General features: G+C 62.2%; 5 protein-coding genes across 11 annotated transcripts in view; 3 read left to right on the top strand and 2 right to left on the bottom strand.

The window, feature by feature from the left end:
* The first annotated feature begins 65 nt into the window (after nucleotides 1-65).
* On the top strand, nucleotides 66-4,286 carry LOC140656392 (lateral signaling target protein 2 homolog). Of its 4 annotated transcripts, XM_072872039.1 has the most exons (13): nucleotides 66-223; nucleotides 991-1,131; nucleotides 1,208-1,345; nucleotides 1,513-1,715; nucleotides 1,797-1,886; nucleotides 1,991-2,080; nucleotides 2,221-2,322; nucleotides 2,415-2,675; nucleotides 2,781-2,902; nucleotides 2,983-3,096; nucleotides 3,242-3,340; nucleotides 3,497-3,612; nucleotides 3,695-4,286. In XM_072872039.1, the coding sequence occupies exons 1-13, from the start codon at nucleotides 182-184 to the stop codon at nucleotides 3,824-3,826; spliced, it is 1,650 nt and encodes a 549-aa protein (XP_072728140.1). In that variant the 5' UTR covers nucleotides 66-181; the 3' UTR covers nucleotides 3,827-4,286. The 4 variants fall into 4 exon arrangements, with proteins under 4 accessions (XP_072728140.1, XP_072728138.1, XP_072728137.1 ...); XM_072872037.1 differs by having other exon boundaries at nucleotides 2,415-2,902; nucleotides 3,500-3,612; XM_072872036.1 differs by having other exon boundaries at nucleotides 2,415-2,902.
* Nucleotides 4,287-4,669: 383 nt separating this feature from the next.
* Nucleotides 4,670-6,276, top strand: MXD3 (MAX dimerization protein 3). Of its 2 annotated transcripts, XM_072872042.1 has the most exons (5): nucleotides 4,670-4,878; nucleotides 4,959-4,988; nucleotides 5,103-5,217; nucleotides 5,340-5,505; nucleotides 5,586-6,274. In XM_072872042.1, the coding sequence occupies exons 1-5, from the start codon at nucleotides 4,670-4,672 to the stop codon at nucleotides 5,693-5,695; spliced, it is 630 nt and encodes a 209-aa protein (XP_072728143.1). In that variant the 3' UTR covers nucleotides 5,696-6,274. The 2 variants fall into 2 exon arrangements, with proteins under 2 accessions (XP_072728143.1, XP_072728144.1); XM_072872043.1 differs by lacking the exon at nucleotides 4,959-4,988 and having other exon boundaries at nucleotides 4,705-4,878; nucleotides 5,586-6,276.
* Nucleotides 6,277-6,282: 6 nt separating this feature from the next.
* Nucleotides 6,283-8,388, bottom strand: PRELID1 (PRELI domain containing 1). Its single transcript, XM_072872041.1, has 5 exons — nucleotides 8,180-8,388; nucleotides 7,568-7,793; nucleotides 7,377-7,490; nucleotides 7,018-7,096; nucleotides 6,283-6,568 (listed from the first exon to the last, which is right to left on the bottom strand). Exons 1-5 carry the CDS (start codon nucleotides 8,269-8,271, stop codon nucleotides 6,432-6,434), a joined length of 648 nt encoding a protein of 215 aa, XP_072728142.1. The 5' UTR covers nucleotides 8,272-8,388; the 3' UTR covers nucleotides 6,283-6,431.
* A 17-nt stretch (nucleotides 8,389-8,405) lies between these two features.
* RAB24 (RAB24, member RAS oncogene family) lies at nucleotides 8,406-11,176 on the top strand. Its single transcript, XM_072872045.1, has 8 exons — nucleotides 8,406-8,620; nucleotides 8,890-8,958; nucleotides 9,059-9,137; nucleotides 9,283-9,350; nucleotides 9,466-9,565; nucleotides 9,979-10,029; nucleotides 10,132-10,194; nucleotides 10,713-11,176. The coding sequence occupies exons 1-8, from the start codon at nucleotides 8,504-8,506 to the stop codon at nucleotides 10,775-10,777; spliced, it is 612 nt and encodes a 203-aa protein (XP_072728146.1). The 5' UTR covers nucleotides 8,406-8,503; the 3' UTR covers nucleotides 10,778-11,176.
* Nucleotides 11,177-11,306: 130 nt separating this feature from the next.
* The window catches only part of NSD1 (nuclear receptor binding SET domain protein 1), a 66,000-nt gene continuing 54,780 nt past the window's right edge, over nucleotides 11,307-22,526 (bottom strand). For 2 of the 3 annotated variants that reach the window (XM_072872034.1, XM_072872035.1), the window contains exon 23: nucleotides 17,758-20,348. In XM_072872034.1, coding sequence (XP_072728135.1) covers nucleotides 18,016-20,348 — 2,333 coding nt within the window. In that variant the 3' untranslated portion in view covers nucleotides 17,758-18,015. Of the gene's footprint in view, nucleotides 17,012-17,757; nucleotides 20,349-22,526 lie in introns of those variants that run through there. The other variant, XM_072872033.1, reaches the window with a different exon arrangement.

The raw sequence follows: 22,526 nt of genomic DNA, 5'->3' as shown, positions 1-22,526 counted from the left end.
GGTCCCGCCGCGGGCCGGGCCGGGCGGGGCGGGGCGGGGGCCGGTCCGCCGGGTCGTCCCGGTGCCGGGGCTGGGCGGACACCGCCCCGGTCCGCCCCCGGGCGGTGCTCGGTGCCGGCCCGCCCCGTCGGCGGGCGGCGGGCGCGGGGAGCCGGGCGGCGGCAGAGCTGCGGGGCGCGCCATGCTGCCCGCCGCCCTCCGCCGCTGGCTGCGCCGGCCCAAGGTGAGAGCGGGGGGGGTCGCGCCGGGGCCGCCCCCCGCCCCGTCGGGGCTGCCCGGGGGCTCCGCCGGCAGCGGGCGCAGGGGGGCGGCGGGGCCCCCCGGGGCGGAGCGGGAGAAGGGAGCGTGCCCGGCCCCGCGGCTGGAGGTGCGGCGGGGGTGCGGGCAGGACCGGGCAGCTCAGCGCCCGTCCCGGCGCCGCCCGCTCCCGGGGCGAGGAGATCCCCCCGGCCCCCCTCCATCCCTCCGGCCCCGCGGGGGCGTCTGGGGGAGAGATGGGGCGAGAGGCGTCCCTCCGGGCTGCCCGCTCCCCGCCGGGGGCTCCCCCCGGACCTTTCACCTGAGCCGGTGTTTACAGCCGCGCGCGGATCCGTGCCCACGCTGCCGGGATGCGGCCGAGCTTGTTCGTCCTGCTCTGCCCGTGGGGAAACTGAGGCACGGGTGGGTGGGGACGGCGGCGCTCCCCGGGAGGGCTCGGCCGGGGGCCGCCTGCCTCCGCGCCCGCCCCTGGCACCCGGCACAGCTCGGCCGAGCCGGAGCCGCCATGGGGGTCCCACGTACCTGCCCGAGTGGGTGTTCCTGGACCCGGGGCTGCCCCACGGGGACCGGCCGCAGGGGGGCAAACCCCAGCAGCCCCCGCCCCGCCGGGCTGCAGGCACGGGAGATTTGGGGTCCCCCTGGCCGCGGAGTGCGATCCCACCCTGGTCCCACTCCTTGTCCCACCCGGAACCGCGGGGTGCTCCCACCATCGCCCCTCTGCTCTCCCCGCAGCGCTCCGACCCCCGCCTGCTCTCCCAGTTCTTCTTTGCCGATGAGAGGGTGACACGGGTGGTGTCCGAGATCAATGGGCTGGATGCCGAGCTGGACCCGCAGCAGTACCTGGTGCTCCTCAACCAGCTCCACCTCAGCCAGGTACGGGGGCAGCCCAGGCCCCGGTGTGACCCCGGTCCCCCCGGGTGGCCGTGGGTGACGTCCCTGCCCTCCCCAGGCTCACCTGCTGGCCATCCTGGAGCGGATCATGGAGGAGTGCATCCCCACGCAGCGGCACAGCCGTGACTACCTGGTCAAGTTCCCCGAGGAGCTCTTGGTGGACAACCTGGGGAACCACATGCTGTTTGCTGCCGAGGTGAGCCTGGGGATGCCGTCCCAGGGCGGGTGATGGGATCTGGCTCCCCCAGGCTGGGGGGTGGTGGGTGCCAGCCAGGATGGCACACCCCACCGTGGGATGACCCTGGGGGTAGGGGCTGTGCTGCCCCAGGCACTGGCTCCTGATGGCCCCCCTGGTCCCGGCAGTGTCTCCTGGCTGGGACCTTCCTGGACGTGGAGGAGGTGGACGGGGCGCAGCTGCGGCCTCAGGCCAGGAACCTGCTGTGCAGCCTGGAGCTGGTGCGGACGGTGCTGCGGGAGCAGAGCCTGAGCCAACCCAGCTCCTACCCGGAGCCCGTCCGGGCTGTGCTTGTCCAGTTTGACCGGCTCTTCGCAGAGTTTGAGCTGAGGTGGGGGCCGGGGTCGGGTGCTGGGGTGGGGGGGGGCTGTGCCAGGGCCAGAGAAGCCTCACGGTCCCCCCGGCTCTCCAGCTATGTGTCCTCGCTGGTAGTGGTGAAGTCTCCCGAGGAGATCTACAGGCAGCAGGAGATCATCGTGCTCTTCTGTGAGACAGTGGAGAGGTGAGGGGCACTGCACACCACGTGGGGGGGCAGCAGGGACCCCAGCCCCGGGGATGGGGCAGTGTCCCGGGGCTCAGCCCCGCTGTAAGGGTGTCCCTCCCCAGAGCCCTGCACCTGGGCTACCTGACCCAGGAGATGATCGACGGCTACGAACCACTGCTGATGTTCACCATCCCTCGCCTGGCCATTATCAGGTGGGTGCAGCCCCCTGGAGAAGTGGGTGCCCAGGGGCAGCTGGGTGCTCCCCACCCTGTACCAGCCCCTTCCCCTCCTCGGGGAGTTGGGGTCCTGGGCAACCCCCCCCCCCCATGAGCTGGACTCTGTCCCCTCACAGCGGCCTCCTCATCTACCCTGAGGGTCCCCTCAGCCTGGAGCAGAGCCCTGAGCAGATGTCCCGCATCTTCAGCCCCTTCTACAACCTCCTGAAGAAGATCAGGTATGCGGTGGGGGGCAATGGGTGCCCATGGGTAAGGCTGTGGGGCAGCAGCGGGGCCATGATGTGAGGCTGACACCATCCCCTTGCCACAGGGACCTGCTGCGGGTGCTGTCAGAGGAGGAGCTCTGCCTGCTGGAGAGGAGCCTGTGTACAGCCGAGTCAGGGGATTCCTGTGGTCCGGTCACCCCCCCAGCCTGGGGGGCAGCCATGCCCAGAGTGGACCCCCCTGCTCCCTGGGGTCTCCTGGAGGTCCCCCGTGCCACCCCACTGCCCCCCACCTGCATGGCATGGCTGGGAGGTCCCCCGTGCCACCCCGGTGCGGTGGATGACCTGGGCACCAACCGGCAGTGGGGGTGTGTGGCGGGGAGGGAGCAGAGCTGGGCTGGCAGATCCCTGCCCGCGGGGACGGGGACTTTTTGCGCCACCCCTGAGGTAACGGTCACCTCCTCCCTGTGCAGCCCCCAGCCCCCCGGGAGCAGCCCAGCGCTCAATGCCACCCTGGGTGCCTGCTGCTCAGAGCTGCGCTCCCGCTACAGCAGCACCAAGGACATGTTGCACACCCTCTTCGTCTGCATCTCGGGTGAGTGACCCCCTCGCCACTCCACCGCTATCCCCGGGCCCCCCTGCAGCACCCTGACCCCCCTCCCTCCCGGGGCACAGGGGTAGCTGATCAGCTCCAGACCAACTTTGCCAGCGACCTGCGGAGCATCTTGAAAACAGTCTTCAAGATCGTCGCCTCACAGGCAGAGCCCTCAGAGGAGCCAGGTGCCAGCCGTGAGTAACCCCTGGGGACACGGGACATGGGGCACGGCTCCTCTCTGCCTTGGTGAGACGAGGCCACAGCACCAGGGATGGGGATGATGTGGCCACAGTGCCCAGCCCCGGTTTGGCTGGAGCACCACAGCCCTTGTCCCCACAGAGGAAGAGGCTGGTGACCCGTGCGCGGCAGATGCTCCTCATGTGGCCGACTGTCCCCTGTGCTCCAGCCCTGCGGAGGCTGCCGGGCTCCGGAGGGCAGGTAAGGGGCTGTCCAGGCTGCCCAGCGTGCCAGGGCGCTAGCCCGTGGCTGATCCTGGGGTCCAGCCAAGGGGCTGGGGACATTCCTCGGGCCAGGGCAGCGATGGGGGACGGAGCAGGGAGAGCCCCGTGGCTTTTACCAATGCGTTTTGCCCAGCAGGCACCTGCCGCCTGCCCGAGTGGGTGCCGGACAGCACATGCAGCCAGTGCTCTGCCTGCCGCTCGCCCTTCACCCTGCTGCGCCGCAGGCACCACTGCCGCAGCTGCGGGAAGGTAGGAGGGGGCCGGGCTGGGGTCTGCGGGGTCCCCCGGGGGCCCGACTCCACTCAGCCCCGCTCCGGCACTCTCCCGGCAGATCTTCTGCGCCCGCTGCTCGCCGCACACCGCGTCGCTGCCGCACTACGGCCAGCTGAAACCCGTGCGCGTCTGCACGCACTGCTACGCTGCCCACCTCTCGCCCGCGCCCCGGCACGCCCGGGCCCAGTGAGAGACCCCCGTGCCAGATCCGCATCCGTAGGAGGCCGCGGATGGGGGAAAACGGCCGCTCCGGGGCTGCTGGGTGGCTCCGCGGCCCCACGACTCCCCTCGGGGCTGGGTGGGCGCGGCGGCAGGACCCCCCACGCATGGCGGTAGGACCCCACGCAGGGCGGCAGCTCGTGCCGCAGGTCGGCGGGGCCGGGGAGCCGCGTGCCGCGCGCCTGCCCCCCGGCTGGAAACGTGCTTCGTGGTGGCTTTTTTTCAGGTGAACTTTGGCTGCTGTGGGGCCCGGGGCAGAGTCTCCCCCCGGGGCCAGGCCTGAGACGGTGCAAACAGCCCTCACATGACGGCGGGTGCCCCGGGACCGCCCGGGCCGTGCCCGGAGGCTGGCCCTCGCCCGCGGGGCCCGGCGCTGCCCTCCCCTCCCCTCCCCACCGCCTCCGCCCGGTGGACTTTAATAAAGAGATAAACCCAAACCCGCCTGGCTGGGTGGGCCCTGCGGCGCTGGGACGCGGCGGTTCCCGGGGGGACGCTGGGGGCGGCCGGCGCGGGGACACCCGTGGGTGCGGGGGGGGGGCGTGGGGCTGGGTGGCAGTGGGGGCCTGACGCACGTGGACACACGCGTGACCGCGCACACACACGCACCGACACGCCCTAGCACGGGCGTGCACGGACACGGGCGCGGGAGCACCCTCGGTGGCGTGGCCGAGCGGCGGCGAGGGGCGTGTCCTAGCGCCGGGGGGCGTGTCCCGCCCCGCCCCTCCCGCCGATTCAAATTTGAAGCACGCGCTTTCCCGCCCGAATTTGTTTCCCCGCCGCGCCGACGTCAGCGCCGCGGGGCGCCCAGCAGCCAATGAGCGCGCGGCTCGCCCCGCCGCGCCCGCCCGCCGCCATGGAGCCGGCGGCCACCAGCATCCAGGTGCTGCTGCAGGCGGCCGAGTTCCTGGAGCGGCGGGAGCGCGGGGCGGCCGGTCCCCGGTACCCGCCGGGCCTGGCCGAGGCCGAGCACGGCTACGCCTCGCTCTGCCCCGCGCGGTCCCGCCGGGCCGTGGGCGGCGTCAGGTGAGCGGCGGGGCTGGGCGGGCGGGCGGAGGGGGGGCGGCCGGTAGCGCCGGTCCTGATCACCGGGGGCTCTCCCGCAGGTCGGTGCACAACGCGCTGGAGAAGCACAGGTACCGGGGGGGGGGGGAAGGGGAAGCGGCGGGGGCAGGGGGTGGCCGCGCCCGCGCCCCCGGGGCTGACCGCCTTGTCGTCCCCGTCTCCTCCCGCCCCCTGCCCGGCCGCAGGAGGGCCCAGCTCCGGTGCTGCCTGGAGCGGCTGAAGCAGCAGGTGCCGGTGGGCGCGGGGCCGGCCCGTCCCACCACGCTGAGCCTCCTGCACCGTGCCCGGCTTCACATCCAGGTGAGGGGGGCGGCCCTAGTGCTGCCCAGGACCCCCTGGCCGGGGCCTCAGCCAGAGGGCCCTAAGCGGTGACAGGGCCGCCCACCTCGGGACCCCGCTCACGGCTCACCGGATCACCGCAGAGGCTGGAGGAGCAGGAGCTGAGGGCACGGAGGGCCAAGGACCGGCTGCGTAACCGGCAGCGGAGCCTGCGGCAGCGGCTGGAATGGCTGCTCTCGCTCGCCAGCGGGGAGCGGGCTCGGGCTGACAGCTTAGACTCATCCCAGCTCTCGGAGCCCTCTGAGGGAGGTGAGTGAGGAGAGGGAGCGTGGGCAGGGAAGGGGAGGGGAGGCCACCGGGGCCTGACTCGGCCTCCCCCCGGTGCCCAGAGGATGTGGAGATAGAGGTGGATGGCGTGGTATTTGGCGGGGACCTGCTGCCTGGCTTCGGCACCGGGAGGGACCACAGCTACTCCAGCTCCCACGGCCCTGCGTCCTGACAGCGCCTGCTGCCTTCCCTACGCTGCCTGCCTGCCTCCTCCCTGCCTGTCACTGCTGGAAACGCAGCCTCTGCCGGCTTCATCACGGCTGCCTTGGTAAGGGGCCATGGGTGGGGGCAAGAGCCTGGCTTGGCCCCCCTGGTGCCGGGTAGCACCGGCCACGGCGCCGGGCGCACGGGGCTGGCACAACACCGTGGCACCTGCTGTGCACTGCAAGAGGCGCTGGAAGAGGGCCTGGCTGTCACGGGGACACCCGCCTGCCTCGCCCCGTGCGTCCCCGGGCAGGCCGGAGGCTGTCTGACAGGGGTGTGGGGCAGAGCTGCCCCCAGCAGACACAGCTACAGGAGGGCCCTGCCGCCCCTGGAGTCAGGAAGGGGAAACAAATGCATTAAGCAGCCTGCCTTCACGCTCCCGCAGCTGCCCCCCTCCCTTGTACATACCCGACACTATTCTAGTAAAGGCACTTGGTGAAACCTCTGCCTGCGTCTTGTCTGCAAGCCCAGACCCCCGGCAGCGGGCTGGACCCCTGGAGTGGAGGGCAGTGCTGGGCTCTGCTCTAGCCAGGCCAGCCCCGGCCAAATCAGAGGTGGGAGTAGACTTTTTTAATGATAATTACATCTCAGAAAGGGTCTAACAGCAGCTGATTGTCAGACTTGTACAGTTTGTTTAAAAATATAAAATCTAAGGAGGCTCCTATCTGTTCTGGTGCAGCCAGCGCCCGCCTGTGCCTGGCCCCTCACACGTACTGCTTCTTCTTGGTGGCTGCCTTGCTCGCCAAGTCTTTGGCTTTCTCCGTAGCAGCCAGAGCTGTCTCCTTGGCTTTCTCAGTCGCCTCCTTGGCTGTCTCCACCAGTGTTTTGGACGGAGCTTCTCCTGTAACATGGAAGCTGTTAACCCAGCCCCAGAGGGCCCCCGCCCTGCCCCGGCACAGGAGTGCCAGCTGATGCAAGCTAGACCAGCCCTGGCCCCATCACCTCAGGATGGAGGCGACTTCCCCACGCAAGGGGAAGCCGAGCCTGGCGCTCCTGACCTGCGTGCGTCAGGGCACATACATTGCAAAGGGGAACCGCAGGCATGTGACTGCTGCCATGTTACATTCCCCTCCCGCCTGTGCTCCACCCCTGCCTGGCTCTGTAAGTGCTGCCTGGCTGCTCCGCTCAGGAAGAGCTGGCTGTGCCAAGACATGGGGGCAAAGGCAAAGGACAAGGATTTCACAGATTAGTTCAAGCCATGACCTGCCCGTGGACTGGAGTGTTCCCAGTGTGAGCTGTAACTCCAAGAGACCCGGCCCGGTCAGCCCTAGCCTGCCCTCGGGTGCTCACCTTGCATTCTTGCTAGCACATATTCGAATCCCTTAGTGCTCTTGGTCACGTTGCTTTTGAACCTGGCCAGACCAAATTCCTGCAAGGGAAGAGTCAGTGAAGGTGGAAGCCCACCTCCCTGGTCACACACAGCCCCTGGGGCTTTGTCCCAGCTTGACCAGTCCCAAACATCTGGTGGGCTCATGCCCGCCAGCAGCGATGGTTCCAAGTGCCCCAAGAGCTCAAGAGGATGGGGGGGAACGAGGAGAAAGGGTGGGAAAACCAGCACAGGGAAGGGGTAGAGCACTGGGGAGCAGGAGCTTTAAGGCCTCTCCAAAGAGGGGGTACACAGTGCTGCTTGAGCAGCTGGAGGTGCTCACCTGGACTGCCCGCGAGACGCCAAACAGGCTGGAAGAGACCCAGGCTTCCCGCTTAACCTCGGTCCAGTTGCTGTTCTCGGGGTTCACCTGGTACACGCAGCGCTCCTCCACCACCTGCACGAGGCACAACCTGGCTGTGGGCGCTGCCCGGCGCCTGCCACATGGCTGCGCACCCGCCCGTGGGCACCTACCATGAGACGTGCGTGGTTGATGTTCCAGGTGAACGTGGTCATGGTTCGGTTCTTGGGGTCCACGATAGAGTCCTCCAGGATGTAGACGGAGTGGGCGACGTTGGCCGGGAAGAAGCGCTCCGCCCAGCGGGGCATGCGGTTGGTCTTGGTCAGGAGCCGCCGGGAGAGCAGCTTGTGGTCCGCTGTCACCTCCCGGTGCACAATGTCTTCGGTCAGGACATGTTTGCTAAAATGGGGAGGGGGAAGAAAATATCAGGCCCTGCTCCCGGCCAACACCTCCCCGGGGCTGGGAACCGTCAGGCACTGCGGCGCGGGGAAGAGGGCTGTGGCATTAAGGGAGAGGGGGAACGGCTGGTGCGGGGCACCCCTCCCGGACGACGCTGGTGGGGGGCGAGCAGAAGGCCCCGACCCCGTGGGGAAAGGGCTGGGCTGGGCTTGGGGGGGGGGGGGGGAGAGGCACCATGCGGCGGGGGACGGGGGCGGAGGACGCGGACGCCCAGGGACCCCTTGCCGGAGGCAGAGGGCCGCGGCAGACCCCGGGGAGGGCCCTCTCTGGGGGAAGGGGAGGGCCGCGGGGGGAGCCCTGAGGCGGGGGGCTGGGCCCCGGCGCACCTGTAGGGGTTGGGGTAGCGCTGCCAGAAGGCGGCGAAGACCTGGTCCCAGGGCCCCTTGAGGACGCCCAGGCTGGCGCAGTACTTCCCCATGGGCCGCCGCCGCTCAGGCCCGCGCCGCCGCGCCCGCTCCGGCCCGCGCCTGCTGGGCGGCCGCCATGCGGCCTCCGCCCGCCCCGCCGCGCACGTCCGCCTCGCCTTGCGCACTTCCGCCGCTGGCCCCGCCCCCTTCCCTTCCCCCGCCCCGCCGCGCGCTTCCGCCGCGCCGGCACCGCCCCGCCCGGTTGCGGCCCCGCCCCGCGGCGGCGGCGGCGGCGGCGCGAGGATGAGCGGGCGGCGGGTGGACGCCAAGGTGGTGCTGCTGGGGCAGGAGGGCGTGGGCAAGAGCAGCCTGGTGGAGCGCTGCGCCCACCGCCGCTTCCGGCCCGGGCCCTACCAGAACGTGAGTGACCGCAGCGGGCGCCGGCCCCGCCGTCGGACGGTCCCCCCGCGTCCGGGGGGTGGTCTCCCCCCGTGCGTCCGGGGGCTGGCTCCGCCACGTCCCCGCGACGGTGGCCCCCGCGTCCCCCTCGCGTCCCCTCGTGCTCCCCGTCCCCGGGTGGGTTCCCTCGTTTCCCCACCGAGTCCCCGGGACGGTGCCTCCCACGGCCCCGGGTGGGTTCCCCCGCGTCCCCGGGCCGGTCCCCAGCGCTCCTCCTGCTGTTCTTCCAGACGATCGGCGCCGCCTTCGTGGCCAAGGTGATGTCCGTGGGGGACCAGACGGTGACCCTGGGGATCTGGGTAAGTGCGGGGGCGACGGCTGTGCCGTCCCCAGCCGGACCCTGGCACGGGGACCCCCGAGACCCCCCCCACCTGCTGAGTGTTTCCCCGTCGCCCCCAGGACACGGCCGGCTCGGAGCGCTACGAGGCCATGAGCCGCATCTACTACCGCGGGGCGCGGGCCGCCGTCGTCTGCTACGGTAAGGGCACGGCACCGTGGGAAGAGGAAGGAGCCGGCGGCTGTGACGGTCCCGGGCTGGGGTGGTGCCAGCACCGGTGGGTCGGGCACTGCGGCGGCGGGTGGGCGCACGAGGGAGGGGGCAAACCCTGACCCCTCTCCCCTAGATCTCACCGACAGCAGCAGTTTCCAGCGAGCCAAGTTCTGGGTGAATGAGCTGCAGAACTGCGAGGAGGTACGGCCGGGCTGGGGGGGCCTGGGGGGCTGCGGAGCCCCGCCGGAGGGGAAGGGGAGCCGGTGGCAGTGCCGGGCCCGCGGGCGCGTCCCTCCCGGCCCTCTGCCTGCCGCAGGGCTGCCGGATCTACCTGTGCGGCACCAAGAGCGACCTGCTGGAGGAGGACAGGAGGAAGCGGGGGGTCGACTTCCACGACGTGCAGGACTATGCCGACGGTACGGCTGGGCACCGCATGGGGCCGGGATGCTCGCGGCTGGGCGGCGCTGGCCCTTCCCAGGCTCCCGCAGCACCGAGCGGGTGGGGGGCGAGGGGGGATGGAGCTGCTGTGTGCCTGGGAGGCGCGAGGGGTTCTGCCCTTGCCCTGGATCCGCAGCAGATCCGGTGACTCCAGGCACCAGGGCTCCCTGCGCGGTGAGGCCCCGGCTCTGCCAGGGACCTCCCCAGGCACGGCATGTCCTGACGCGGGGGCCGGCACGTGGCCAGCTGGGCCGAGGGGACGGGAGCGCGGAGCCCTGCCCTGGGCCCCCGCCAGCTCGCTGTCGGCAGCCATGCCCGAAGGGTTGACTCCGGAGGGAGCCGAGCCCACGGGGCCACGTCCTGCAGCCACTAACCCGGGCCCTCATTTCAGAGATCAAGGCAGAGCTCTTCGAGACCTCCAGTAAGACGGGCCAGAGCGTGGGTGAGTAGCCCCCTCACTGCCGGCCGTGCCCGTGCCCAAGCAGGGTCCGGGCTCTGCCTGGCGGTGGGGCTGCCCGCACCCACCCTGCCTGCTCTCCCCCAGATGAGCTGTTCCAGAAGGTGGCCGAGGACTATGTCCACTTCACTGCCTTCCAGGTGATGACAGGTGAGTGAGCAGGATCCGTCCCTCCCCAGGCACCCTCTCCCATGCCAGGGGGTGCACATGCCCCTGGGGAGGGTGCGGAGTACGAGTGTTGTGGGGTCTGGCAGGGCCCTTCCTCGCCCCCACCCTCCCTGGGGCCGCTGTGGGTCCGTGCCAGGGGTTGTTCTGCAGAGCTTGGGCCCCGTTGTGGCATCCCTGTGCCTGCTGAGGCCAGGCTCAGCTCGGCACATCCGCCCCGACCGGGCTGCAGGTGGCCTTTGGCAAACGGGCAGCCAGGAGCCTTGCCCGGCTGCGGGACCAGCTTTCAGCTCTGCACCAGGCCTGTCCAGGCGTGCTCAGCCCGGCTATGCCTCCAGCTCTGGGCCGTGCCGTGGCCATGAGCCCTGCCGCTTCGCCGCGGGGACACCAAACCCCTCCCCGAGGGACCCGCTGGGACCCAGTTCTGGCACCAGCAGTTTTTGGGCTCCATGTGGCATGGAAGTGTGGACGTGCCGGCAGCCTGCCACCCTGCTCTCTTCCAGAGGAGAAGGGTGTTGACCTGGGCCAGAGGAGCGGTGCCTACTTCTACAGCTGCTGCCACCACTGAGACCTCCTGCCAAAAGGGAACCGCTGCTGCCGGCCGGGCAGCCGGCGCACGCCGGACTCCTCCGGTTTTTTACCTGCTGTGTTTTAGCTGTACAGGCCCGTCTGTGACATGGCAGCGGCACACAGCCCTGCGGACTGCTCTCCTCCCGGCACGCGGAGCGGCAGGGGGCTGCTGTGTGGTGCTGGGAGCCTCCTGCGGCACCAGGAGCTGCAGGCTGTCACCCCTGGGGACCCTCTCCCTGCCACCCGGTGTTTGCAGGAGCTGCTTCCCCAAGTCACTGCTGTGGCCCAGCGGTGGCTGTTAACTTATTCTCTCGGAGATGTTGCCCGATTCTTTGCAGATTTATTTAAGCGTCTTCTCTCGGGGTGTACAATGTAAATAAAACGCATTGTGGTCTGAGCTGTCCCTCTGCCTGCGCCGCTGCCGCGCGAGGCTGTTGGGGCTCTCCCATCCCTGCCCCGGGTGTCTGGGCACAGCCGGGCTCCCCCTGCATCCCTCCGCTCGGCAAGACAAACCACAAGAGGACATCGAGAGTAAAGTTAAACTTTACTTTACAGTAATTTTTCTTCTATATACAAAGAATTACAGTACATGTTCTGGGAGCACCTGGGCAGGGCAACCCTCTTTTCATTATAAGTTTCACATACACAGCCAACAGTCTAAGGGGAGCAAAATGAAAGTAATCAATGGTCCAAGACTCTCCCCTCTCCCTCTTCTAAAAATAATATACATGCTGGAAATATGTAGGTTTCTCTCACCCGCTCTGGCATCCCTGCGTAGAACCGACAAGACGAGTCCCAGCCAGGGCTGAGCACCCATGCGTCCCCACACAGTGCTCGCCCTGGCCACCACCTGCAGCTCTGGCTGGCCCCCGCCTCAGCTGGGCACCCCGACTCCCGCCATGTTTCCCTCCGGTAGAGCCTGCAGGAGACCCCTCCGCTGCCACCACCCCGCGGGCAGCAGACCTCGGTGTGGGAGGAACGCAGCACGGGGCTGCTCACACCAAGGCTTGCCCCTCTCTGAACAACCCTCCCGCTCACTGCTTCAGCGCAACTTATGCCGCTGCCACGGGTGGTTCCCCGTGTCCCTCCTCCCCGGGCAGCAAGGAAGGGGGAGCGGGCAGCCAGGGCCACCTTCCCTAGGACCCCCAGCCTAGCCGGCAGCCAGGACCCTAGCCAAGAGCACATGGCACCGGAGGGTGGAAGGGGACATTCAAAGCCAGGCACAGTATCAGACACGTTTGGTGTCTCGGAGGTGAGCAGGCTGGCAGGGTGGTGAACGCGGCACTGCGGTTAAGCAGGGCCAGGAATGCCGCTGCCGAAAGGCTTCTGGCCATCGCAGGGAGAGCTGCTCCCTGCCTGCCCGCACCAGCCGCTGCCGACACATCTGACCTCTTCCCACCCGCATCGGCCGGGGCCGCCCTCAGCTCCAGCCATGCTCCACCTTAAGCCTCCCGGTGCTGCTGCTTTTCCTTTTAACAAGTTCCCAGTGTCTAAAAAAATACACAAAACCCAGTTCCTTGAAGTCAACAACTCGGAAACATCAGAAAAAAAAAACCCAAAACAAACAAAAACTGAAACCAGCTCAGTACCAAACGGACACAAAGAACATGCAGTTAGCGGACGCCTGCCTTGCTTCACGTGGCTCCACTTGCTCCCTACGCCCACGGGGCCCACTGGCACGCTGGTTTGAGTCTCAAAACCATCATAAATCGAAGGAACCGAGTCACGCCTCATCCTGTTTCTGTCACATGTGCCGAAGCCCAGCCCCAGCTATCAGGGGATGGGATTCAGCTGGCAAAGAAACCTCCAGCCCGCGGGCTAGGAGCCGTGAGTTCAGCCCTACTGTGCTAAGCTGCCAAACGGTTTACAATAGCACCACAATAGCCCAAGTGCTTTGCCAAGGGCAAACTGATTAAAACTTTTACCTTGAAATAGGACATAGCAACACCCATTTCTCAGATTTCCCTAGGAGGTAGATTCAGTGCTGTAGGGACTGTCCATCACCGCCACTTCTCTAGCCCAAGCCCATGCACGCTGTCCCCCTGCACCAGACTTGGCTTAGATCATTTTGGAGGACCCGGAACAGAAATCTTGCCTTTTCCCACCTCCTGCTAAGCCAGGGCACTGCCACCCCGCAGGTGAGACTCCCGCTGAAGCCAGGCAAGCGGCGGAGCGGTCCCCAAGCTCCAGCATCCCATCTCCCAGGCCCTGGGAGCCCCGAGCACCCATCAGCCCGGCTGTGCTGCTGCAACAGGCACAGCCTCGGCTGCAAATGTTGCCACTGGCGTTATCACTATCACAGGGGAGTAATTAATGCGGACAAAGCCCGGGCGATCAAACACGGTGCGAGCCCTCGCCGCCCCCCCCTCCTCCCCCCCTCCCCCCCCCGTGCTATCAGAGTAGCTGCACGGTTTGCCACTTTGCTTTAACACTCACTGGCTGGCAAAGGCTGAAAGCCTCGTCAGTAATTTAGGGCAAAGCACATTACAAGCAGGTTACAATTACGGTTATTCCAAACAGCAAGCAAAATCAGAAGTTACGGTTGAAATTAAAAATAAATGGAAGGTGTTGAAGGTCTGAGGTTTCTCGAACTCACTCCCCCTGCCCTGTCGCAATGCTGGCTGCGGTGTTCAGGTAGGAGCAGCGCACATCCACGGCGTGCTCAGGTTAAACCGCTGCCGAGATGCATCAGAGTTAGGGCTGCTTTTTCTTTCTTTTTTTCTGTGAAACTGGGTGGAAGCTCTTCTAGCACCCTCAGTCTGCATCGTCTCACCTTAGTACGTTACTGTCCTTCGGATTCGACCACCTCTCTCATCTCCTGAATTTTAACTACAGCCACACCTTTGAAGCGAAGCCTGTGCCTGTGGGGGGTTTAACCCTGGATTATAACGCACGCTCCCACAGTATCACCTGGATACTTTGTGCATTGAAGTGAATCTGGTTCTTGTGGGGTTTGTTAAATAGGAAAAGTTTTAACTCGAGAACAGCAATAAAGCAAGCTACCATGAACTAGTTAGTATCTGAAGATGTGCAGCAGGGGATTATCCCTTACAGTGGTCGCTCTTCTGCTAGATTCACCAGAGCCCTGGCTGACAGCGGGGACCAGCCCAGTGAGCTGGTGCAGATGGGACAAGCCACACAGGACAGTGGCCAGCGCCCGCTCCCCTCCTGCCCACACGTCCCACAGGCCCTGCGGTGGCTCCTCCTCTGCAACCCTCCTCCCCGGCTTGGGCAGGCAGATCTTGCCCACGTTGAGTCCCTGACCACGCCGTTACCCCTCACCAGAGCTCCTCCATCACCAAAGGTCAACTGGGACTCTCCTGCCTGCCGTGGAAACCCACTACTGAAGAGGGTCTTGCTGTGGGATAGAGGCCACAGCCGGTGACCCCAGCCCAGGCAGCCAGGCCATCCTGACAGCAAGCATGTTGGTTGGCAAAGCATCTGTATGGGAGCAAATCTTTCAGCCCTGTCAGAACTGGGAAGGGGGAGCCATTCCTACAAGTGGGAATGGATCCACGAGCCTGGGAAGTTCCCGTGAGCCTCCCCGGAATGGCAAGGAAAGGGGCACAGCTCTGAGCAAAAACAACAATTACCCTTAATTCTGCTTCTACAACTCTCCATGACAGCGGATCAACACAAGAGTCACCCCTCCCCCACCTTGGGCACAATTATGCCCAACCCAAGACTGTTAGTGGCCAGGTGACCGAATCCCTCCAATGCAGCAAAGCAGCCCTGTGGCCTTGGCCACGCAGCCGCAGCAAGCTGGCCGAGCTCCTTGGCCAGCTCGAGCCCAGTGCAAGGGCTCAGGGAGGCCAGAGCAGAGCTGCAGCAGTCTCTCTCCTGCAGGAGCGGCCTGCCAGGGGTATGTGTTATCTGCTGCTTTCCTCTATGTTAAAAAAACCCCCCGGTGACTCAAAGTGGCTGAACTCTAAAGGCAGCAATGAACTGTAGAAAATGAACCCAACTACTTTGGTGCAGACATCTCCCTCTCCTCCTCCAAGGCAGTGCTACCAGCTGTCACCAACAGCCAGAGTCATCTCCAGTGCTGAAGAAGCCCACATTTCTTTTGTGAGGGTTGTGTTGCCCAGAGCTCTTCCCCAGCCCATGCTCACAGCTGATGAAGGCAGGCTGGGCAGGAGAGGGCTGCTGGGACCCATCTCCACACCTGGTCAGGCCTTGCCCATCATGCTGAGGTGACCCAGCACAGACAGCCATTCCCAACAGCACCACTAGTCCCTCTGCCAGCCCCATGTACATCTGGAAAGCCCTCCTGATCTGACAGAGCATCACCCACGGGCCCAACAAGGGCAAGGAGGAAAGAGCAGCATGCTGGCTTCCTCCTTCAATGACATTTCCAAACACCAACTTTACTGAAGTCAACTTTCCAGCACGTAGCTGAAAGGTAGGAAGCCAGGAACTTGGATCCTCATGGAAAAGGCATGAAGGGAGACAAGAAGAGAGGTGGGGGTCAGATGCAAGGAATAAGGCTGTGGGTTTGAAATGCCATGCAACGGTTCAATCCACGTTCACTGTTCAAAACAAGCTTTTGGGCAAGAGCCTGCTGTGTGAAAGGCTGCTGCTGCCATGAACCTCACCTTACTACGTGAGCACACAATTTATAGAAGTGATTTTTTCAAACCTGCACTTACGAGAATTCATTGAGAACTTCTCCATTTTACAGATTTAAAAAAGCCTGCACCAAAAATATTCACAGTTTATTTTTCATGAAACAAGTAACTAGTTAACACGTGACAATGCAAAGCGGAGGTGGACAGAGCAGTGCAGATACCTTTCTGGTTACAGCTGTAGCTGGCTGGGCGGCTGTCATGGAGGTAACCCTACTTACACAATCTACATGACTAAGTCCAGCTCATGGGAAGGCCTATAAATGTAAATTCAAGATTTATTTTCCTTCTCACACATGATAAATACTTAATATACTGAACCTCATTACCATTTTTTTATTTTGTTTAAAAAAGTTAATGAATGCCCTTAGATTATCTTCTCTCTCAATGGCTCTGAGGAGTTGTCCTGATTCCCTTTGTACAGGAGTCACGCAGAAACACAAGCTGCTTGCATTTCCCCAGTTTCAGCAGCAAGCAGGAACTGACCTGCCAGTCTTCCCGGAAAAAAACAACATTAAACAGTAAGTTTCCATAAGCCATAAAGCTTTTTGAAGTCGCTAGCTATTCTACAAAGGATCTGAAATGATTCGGACTAGAGAAGAGATGCACCATAGCACTGGTAACGTCCCCTCGTGCCCAGCACACCCAGCCTTTACAGCAGGACGTTGTCTTGGGGTGTGTACATCAGGAAAGGAGAATGGATCGGGATTAGTCTCGGTACAAGTGTCTGCCTCCCTTCATAGAAAACTGCAAAGCTCATGACCGTCTGCTCTGGGAGCAGCAGGCACTTGCAAGCCAGGTGGGAACAAGGACCCGCTCCCACGTTGGAGGGAGAGGGTCAGCCTGGAGCTGAACGCTCCTTTTCCAGGGAGGGACCTGTGGATCTGCCTGGAAGGAGAAAGATACACTGGAGCTGTGCAAGGGTCTGGTGGTGGGCACGGAGATCCGAGGCTGCAGCACCCGGATTGGCGGAGCTCAGGCAAACCAGAGGTAATGTGTTGTGAGAGTGGGAGAGTGTGCTGGTCAGCAGCGCTTCCTTGGCAGGATACCGACCCCATCCAGCCCGGGCAGTGCCGCCCAGGGACGCCCGTCCTCCTCCTGCCTGCGAGGGTGGCGGTGGTCGCAAGATGCCACTCCGCAGGCCCCTGGGACTCTACCGCTTGCCCCTCAAGTACCACGGCCAAGCGCACTTCTGCCTCAACGCTTGAGTAAACAGCTTTCAGCAGGCCTAGTCTGGACACCAGCCTGACGACCACCAAGTACTAAACATCTCCTTAACTGGAAAAGGGAGAAGAGGAAAAAAGAAAGCCAGCCAGCTGCTGGAGCCCACCTGTGTTCCAGTGTGAGAACTACTATTCAGTTGGAAGGACACACACGCGCGCACACACACACACACCAACACAGTCCAGTTAATTCAAGTCTCCTTTGGTTGTAGAAGAGTTAAGCCAGAAGCTAACCAAGGGGAACGTGTCGAGATGTGTCCCGATACAGCTACAGCACCCTTGCCTCCACGCTGTGTAGCGAACGGTACAGGCTTCACTTGCAGCTTGGCAGTGCGTCCCGCTGCTGGGAAGACCAGGTGTGATGCAAACACGTCCTGAATATGTCTGAGGCAAGGGGAGAAAAGACCGCTCAGTCTGCTGGCTCACGGTGATGACAGAAGTCAAGAAGAGACTGGATGGAAATTTGAAAGGGAGCACCACCACCCTGCCAGGGCGGTGCTCAGCACCTTGGGGAAACCCACTCTGCCCTACTCTGCTATTGCTGCTTTATAGGTCACAATGTTTTCAAGTTCAGGAAACACTCTGCGTGTCCTGTGCTAAAGGATTAAGACACAAGAATGAAAAAACTGCCAGATGGCTTCTTCCAAGATCTCTCTTTTCCCTGACCTCCTTCAGATTCCCCGTTTCTCGGGCCTGGCCAGTCGCAGCTTTGTACAAAGGAGCCTGAATGGACATTGTCTATTGCTGGAGAAAACTGCACTGAGTGCAGCGGGCTCCTCTCCCAGCTCGGCTGGAGACGATACCTGTCCTTCAGTGAACCACACACACAGCATGTCCCAGCGAATGTACGGACAAACCTCGCAAAGCAACACCCTGCAGGGACAGAGACCCAGGCAGACGACAGATAAACCCTTTCCCTGCTTCCACAGAGTCCAGCAAGGGAGTACACCTGACTGCTCACTGCCTGATCCCTGAATCATCTCCAATCCCAGGGCAGCCTGAGTGATCTGCTTCCTCTAAATACAGTAACAAGAGCGAGGCCCCTGGCTGTACCTGGGAACCTGCCTACGAATCAGACCTGGAGCTCGAACATGCTGGATCAGTAATGTGACCATTTCAGTGGAACTGGAGATTTTTTACCCAGAGTGGATGCTTTATTTCAGCTTTATCATTTGTAAAAGGAAGAGGAAAAGGTCACGGATGCTCTCCCCCTTCGGCTGGGCCACACTCAGACTTAAGTGAATGTCCTTGCTCATGTCACGAGAGAATATGGATGGGATGTGCATGGGTTAGGGGCTGGACTCAGGAAAGTGAATAAAAAAAAAAAACCAAAGATCCCCCTCCCTAAACATTAAAAGACTGAAACCTGCCTCCCATATTCACCAACCTCACTTTGGCTCTGAGTCGGCCAACTCACGACAGACAGAATCCTGGTTACGGGCTAGCGCTGTGTTTTGTTCGGGCAAAGGGTCCTGCCCCCGAGGAGTCTGTGCTTTTCCGCTAAGCCAAGAAATCTGGTCAATAGTCTGAATGTTTGTGACAAGCCACTGCATCTGCTCCGGGGGCACCGGCGCTTCCCTGGCCGGCCGAGGGGTCTGCTCAAACGCACGCAATCTCTCTGATGTCCAAGGGATTTGCTCTGCAGGGGCTGAGGCCATGTCCCAGCCGGGCTGAAGGGTCGGCTCTGGTAGTTTCTCTGCTGTCCGGGGAGACTGCTCTGCAGGTGCCAGGGCTTTTGCAGTGGGCCAGTGGGTTTGCTCATGCGTCTGTAGTTTCTCCATAGGCCAAGGTACCTGTCCGACATGCGTCACCACCTTCCCAGCAGACCAAGAGATTTGTTCGCCAGATAACATGGTCCTCTCTTTCTGCTGGGGACTCAGCTCCATGGCTGGGGCTCCTCTCTCCTTCGGCTGTGCATTCTGGTCGACAGGCCGCAGTGCCTTCTCCGACAGCAACAGCCTTGGAGCCGATGCAGCCGGAGGCTTGTCCAGGGCTTGAGGCCGAGGAGCCACAGCAGCAGCCAGCTTGTCCGACGCCTGAGGCCACGGGGCTGTAAGAGTGAGTGGCCTCTCCAAGAGCTGAGGCCGGGCCACCCCAGAGCCAAGAGCCTTCTCCGGAGGCAGGACCCGCAGGGCGCCGGAGTCAGCAGCCTTCTCCAGAGGCAGGGGACGCAGCACCCCAGGGGTGAGCGCCTTCTGCGTGAGCGGGATCCGCAGGGCTCCCGAGCTGAGAGCCTTCTCCATGGGCAGGATGTGTGGTGACCGGGAGCCAGGAGCCTTCTCCGGAGGCAGGGGCCGTGACACCCCTAAGCTAGGAGCCTTCTCTGTGGGTAGGATCCGTGGCATCCCCAAGGCAGGAGCTTTCTCCAGAGGCAGGGGACGGGGTGCCCCAAAGCTGGGAGCCTTCTCCGTGGCTGGGACCCGCCCTGCCCCAGAGAAGGAAGCCTTCTCTGGAGGTAGGGGCCGTGGCACAGCCGATCCAGGACCCTTCTCCATGGGCAGGATCCGTGAGACTGGGGAGCCGGGGACTTTTTCAATGGACAGAGGCCACAGCACCCCAGGACCGGCAGCCATCTCCGATGCTGGGACCTGCGGCACCACATAGCTGGGAGCCTTTTCCACAGGCTGAGGCTGCGGACTCTGAGCAGAAGCTTTGTCCAATGGCTGAAGCTGATCGGCCGCAGGTGGCTCATCCACCAGCTGGGACCGCAGGGTCCCTGCCGTGGAGAGAAGTCTGTCCGACAGTTGAGGATGCAGGCGTTTTGTTGGGAATTCATCCAGCAGCTCAGGCTGCTGCGTCCTGGTGTCAATGAGAGACTTGTCCAATAACCCCAAAACCCCAGGGGCATCAGGAGGCTCGTCCGACAGCTGGAGCTGCAGGGCATCAGCAGTAACAAGCGACTCGTCCGACGACTGTGGAGTTCCCGGAGGAGATTTGCTCGGCAGATGAGGCTGCGAGGCATCACTGGAGGACTCGTCCAGTGGCCACAGCACCGCGTTGCTGGGAGGTTTGTCGGGCTGCTGAGGCCTCAGCGCTACGATGATGGGTTGCTTCTCTGACTGCAGCCTTAGGGACAGGGCAGCCTGGGGCCTGTCCGACGGCTGCAGGCGGAGCGACAGGGTGGTGGGAGGTTTATCTGAAGGCTGCAGCCGGAGCGAGAGGGTGGTGGGGGGTTTGTTGGATGGCTTCAGCCTCAGTGACAAGGTGGTGGGGGGTTTATTTGATGGTGGCAGTCTCAGTGCCAGGGTGGCAGGCGGTTTGTCTGGTGGAGGCAGCCTGAGGGCCAGGGTGGTGGGGGGCTTGTTTGATGGCTGCAACCTCAGGGCTAGGGTGGTGGGGGGCTTGTCTGATGGCGGCAGCCTCAGCGCTAGGGTAGCGGGGGGCTTTTCTGGTGACTGCAGTCTGAGGGCCACAGACTGAGGTAGGCTGTCCAGAGGCTGAACGCTCAGGTCTGTGTCTGCAGGTGGCTGCTCCGGTGGCTGGGTGTCCTCACCATTAGCCAGGCCTCCTATGGGAGGTACATACTCACGAATTTCTCCCGGCTCTAGAGGGTTAGGCCCGCAGGGATCATGCTCTGTGCAGCACAAACGTCCATCCAGCTTGGAGATGAAGAGCATGCCTTCCCGGTGCTGCTTGCAGAAAGACCTGGGGCACATCTCGCAGAAGGAAGCTGCTTCCTTACCACACATATCACACTGATGCCACGGGCACTCCCATTTTCCTGCAGCACAGACACAGGAGAAAAGACATACCTTAGGAGTGGTACAAGGGAAAGAGACAAGGCCTGCTGCAAAGGGAGTTCAAGGGAGAGGGGGAACACCCCTGTAATACTCCCATACAATTCTACATGTCCTCCTCAGTTTCTGCCATAGCTCCTAGGCTCAATGGGCAGTTAATAGGAACCTACATCCTTGGAAGCAACAAGGGCAATGATAATCATGACAAACACAAGCCACACCAGGTCAGACCAAAAGCCCGTCTGGCTCCAGCACAACACTAACCAATACGGGCGCCTAGACAAGAGCAGACACCCCCAGCTTGCACATCTCTGTGGCTCCGATTTCCACAGACAACAACAGTGGTATCTGTGTATAATACACCCAACGGACTTTTTAAGTAGATGCGTCAGGTTCATCTAAGTTAATTCTGGGCCAACAACCTCCCTTCCTGTTTATCAGAAAGAAGAAGTGAGAGGGCAGTGATCACAAGGGAGTAATTTTCTATTGTCTCTGTACCCAAAGGCATCTTCCTTAACCTCTGTGTATGGCCATGATAAAAATACTGCTTAACACAAAGCCAAGCTGCTCCCTGAGGAGCTCCATGTCCATGCTGAATCTATTCACCATCAGTATCAACATCATCACGGAGGAAAAAAAACCAACATTACACTTCAGAGATTGCCGCTTTTTCACTTGTAGATGACCTCACTGGTTCAGCCCCTTGCTCCCCCAGCCAAGGCTGCCACCGTCTCTACCAAACGCTTCTCACCAGTTCATGGACAAAAGGAACAGTGAGATCATTTGCACCCAGGATACACGATGCTGAGTTCCTGACCTCTCACCATAGGACCAGCATGGCTGCCTTTCCAAATACGCCTTCTGTCTCCACACTCCCCAACACTCCATAACCCCATGGGCCCCCTTGCTCCCTTGCCTTGCTGTGAAGAGCAGCTCCCTGCAGAGCAGCCCTCGCACAGGCCAGCCTGCGCTCAGAGCGCAAGCGATGACGGAGGGCGGCCGTGGACACCAGCTGGGCCAGAGCACTTCCCAGCCTCCCTGAACCAAGCCCACACATCTGTGGCTTTGGCTACCAGCTCTTTTCCAGGGAGGCTGGAAGAAAGCACGACTGCAGCATGGCACTGAGCAGCTGTGGGCATTTCTCCATGCACTTGTGCAACATCAGCTCTCCACTCCCCTCTCTCACGCTGTTTTTCCCCTGGGGTTGAAAAAAAACATGTAGCGTGTTTTCCCCTCTTTTGAAGCCAGTCCAAGGCTTCTGTTCCGGTCTCAAAATATACACACTGCTTTTCTGCATCTTCTCCAAATTTTCAGCATCCTTTTCAGAGCGGGGATGTTTAACACTGCACGTGGTTTTCTCTCTTTCGGGCTCGCGGTGCTGCAGCACAGGCTGTCGCTGCTCCCTCTGCACTATCAGCAACCCAGAGAGCCACACTCAACACTCACTTTGGCAACTGCAAAGACTCTGGGACTATTACTATAAGAGGTCATTTGTAAGGATGGAAAAATAAAATAAGTCAAAACCTGCCAGTATGTTGCAGGAAGGATAAATCCTATCAAACCACTCAATGGTCTTTGACAGGATAAAAGGCCTAATGAATAAGCAGCCTCTCCAGAGACAGCCCAGAGCAGAGGAGCTCTCAGAAGTAAGATCATGCAATTAGTAACATGCAAACAAGCAGGAAATTCCAATTAGTCAACAGCAATGCCCATGGCAGAAGAAACATTTGAAGTAAAAAGTGCTGAACCTTTCATGTCCTGTATGATACTCTAAGGAACGTGCTATGAAAATAACAACCTATGTGTAAAATGGCTACAACTGGCTGAAAAACATCCTCAGAAAACTGCTATTAATGATCTTCTGGCAAACTGAGGGGGCATTTCCAATGACATCCTTCAGGAGCCTATTTTAGTCTGTATTTTCATTTGAATTTCTAGAAGCAGAACAGCAGATACGCTTACAGAAATGGGTAGATAACAAGGCTGTGAGGAACTGAAAAAATGTGGTTAGACAGGCTCAGAATTTAAACTGGACAGATGCTCTTGTGCCAACAAAGTGCAATTAAAGACCAGTGCATGACTACAGGAGGAAGAAATAAAATAAATATGTGAAAAGGATCAAGACAAGAGGACTCAAGGATGATAGGGCCAATCACAAACAT

The sequence above is a fragment of the Ciconia boyciana genome, chromosome 9, assembly GCF_034638445.1.
Source record: "Ciconia boyciana chromosome 9, ASM3463844v1, whole genome shotgun sequence".
Lineage (NCBI taxonomy): Eukaryota > Metazoa > Chordata > Aves > Ciconiiformes > Ciconiidae > Ciconia > Ciconia boyciana.
The sequence above is the reverse complement of the archived record's forward strand: the minus strand, read 5'-3'. Positions and strand labels throughout refer to the sequence as shown.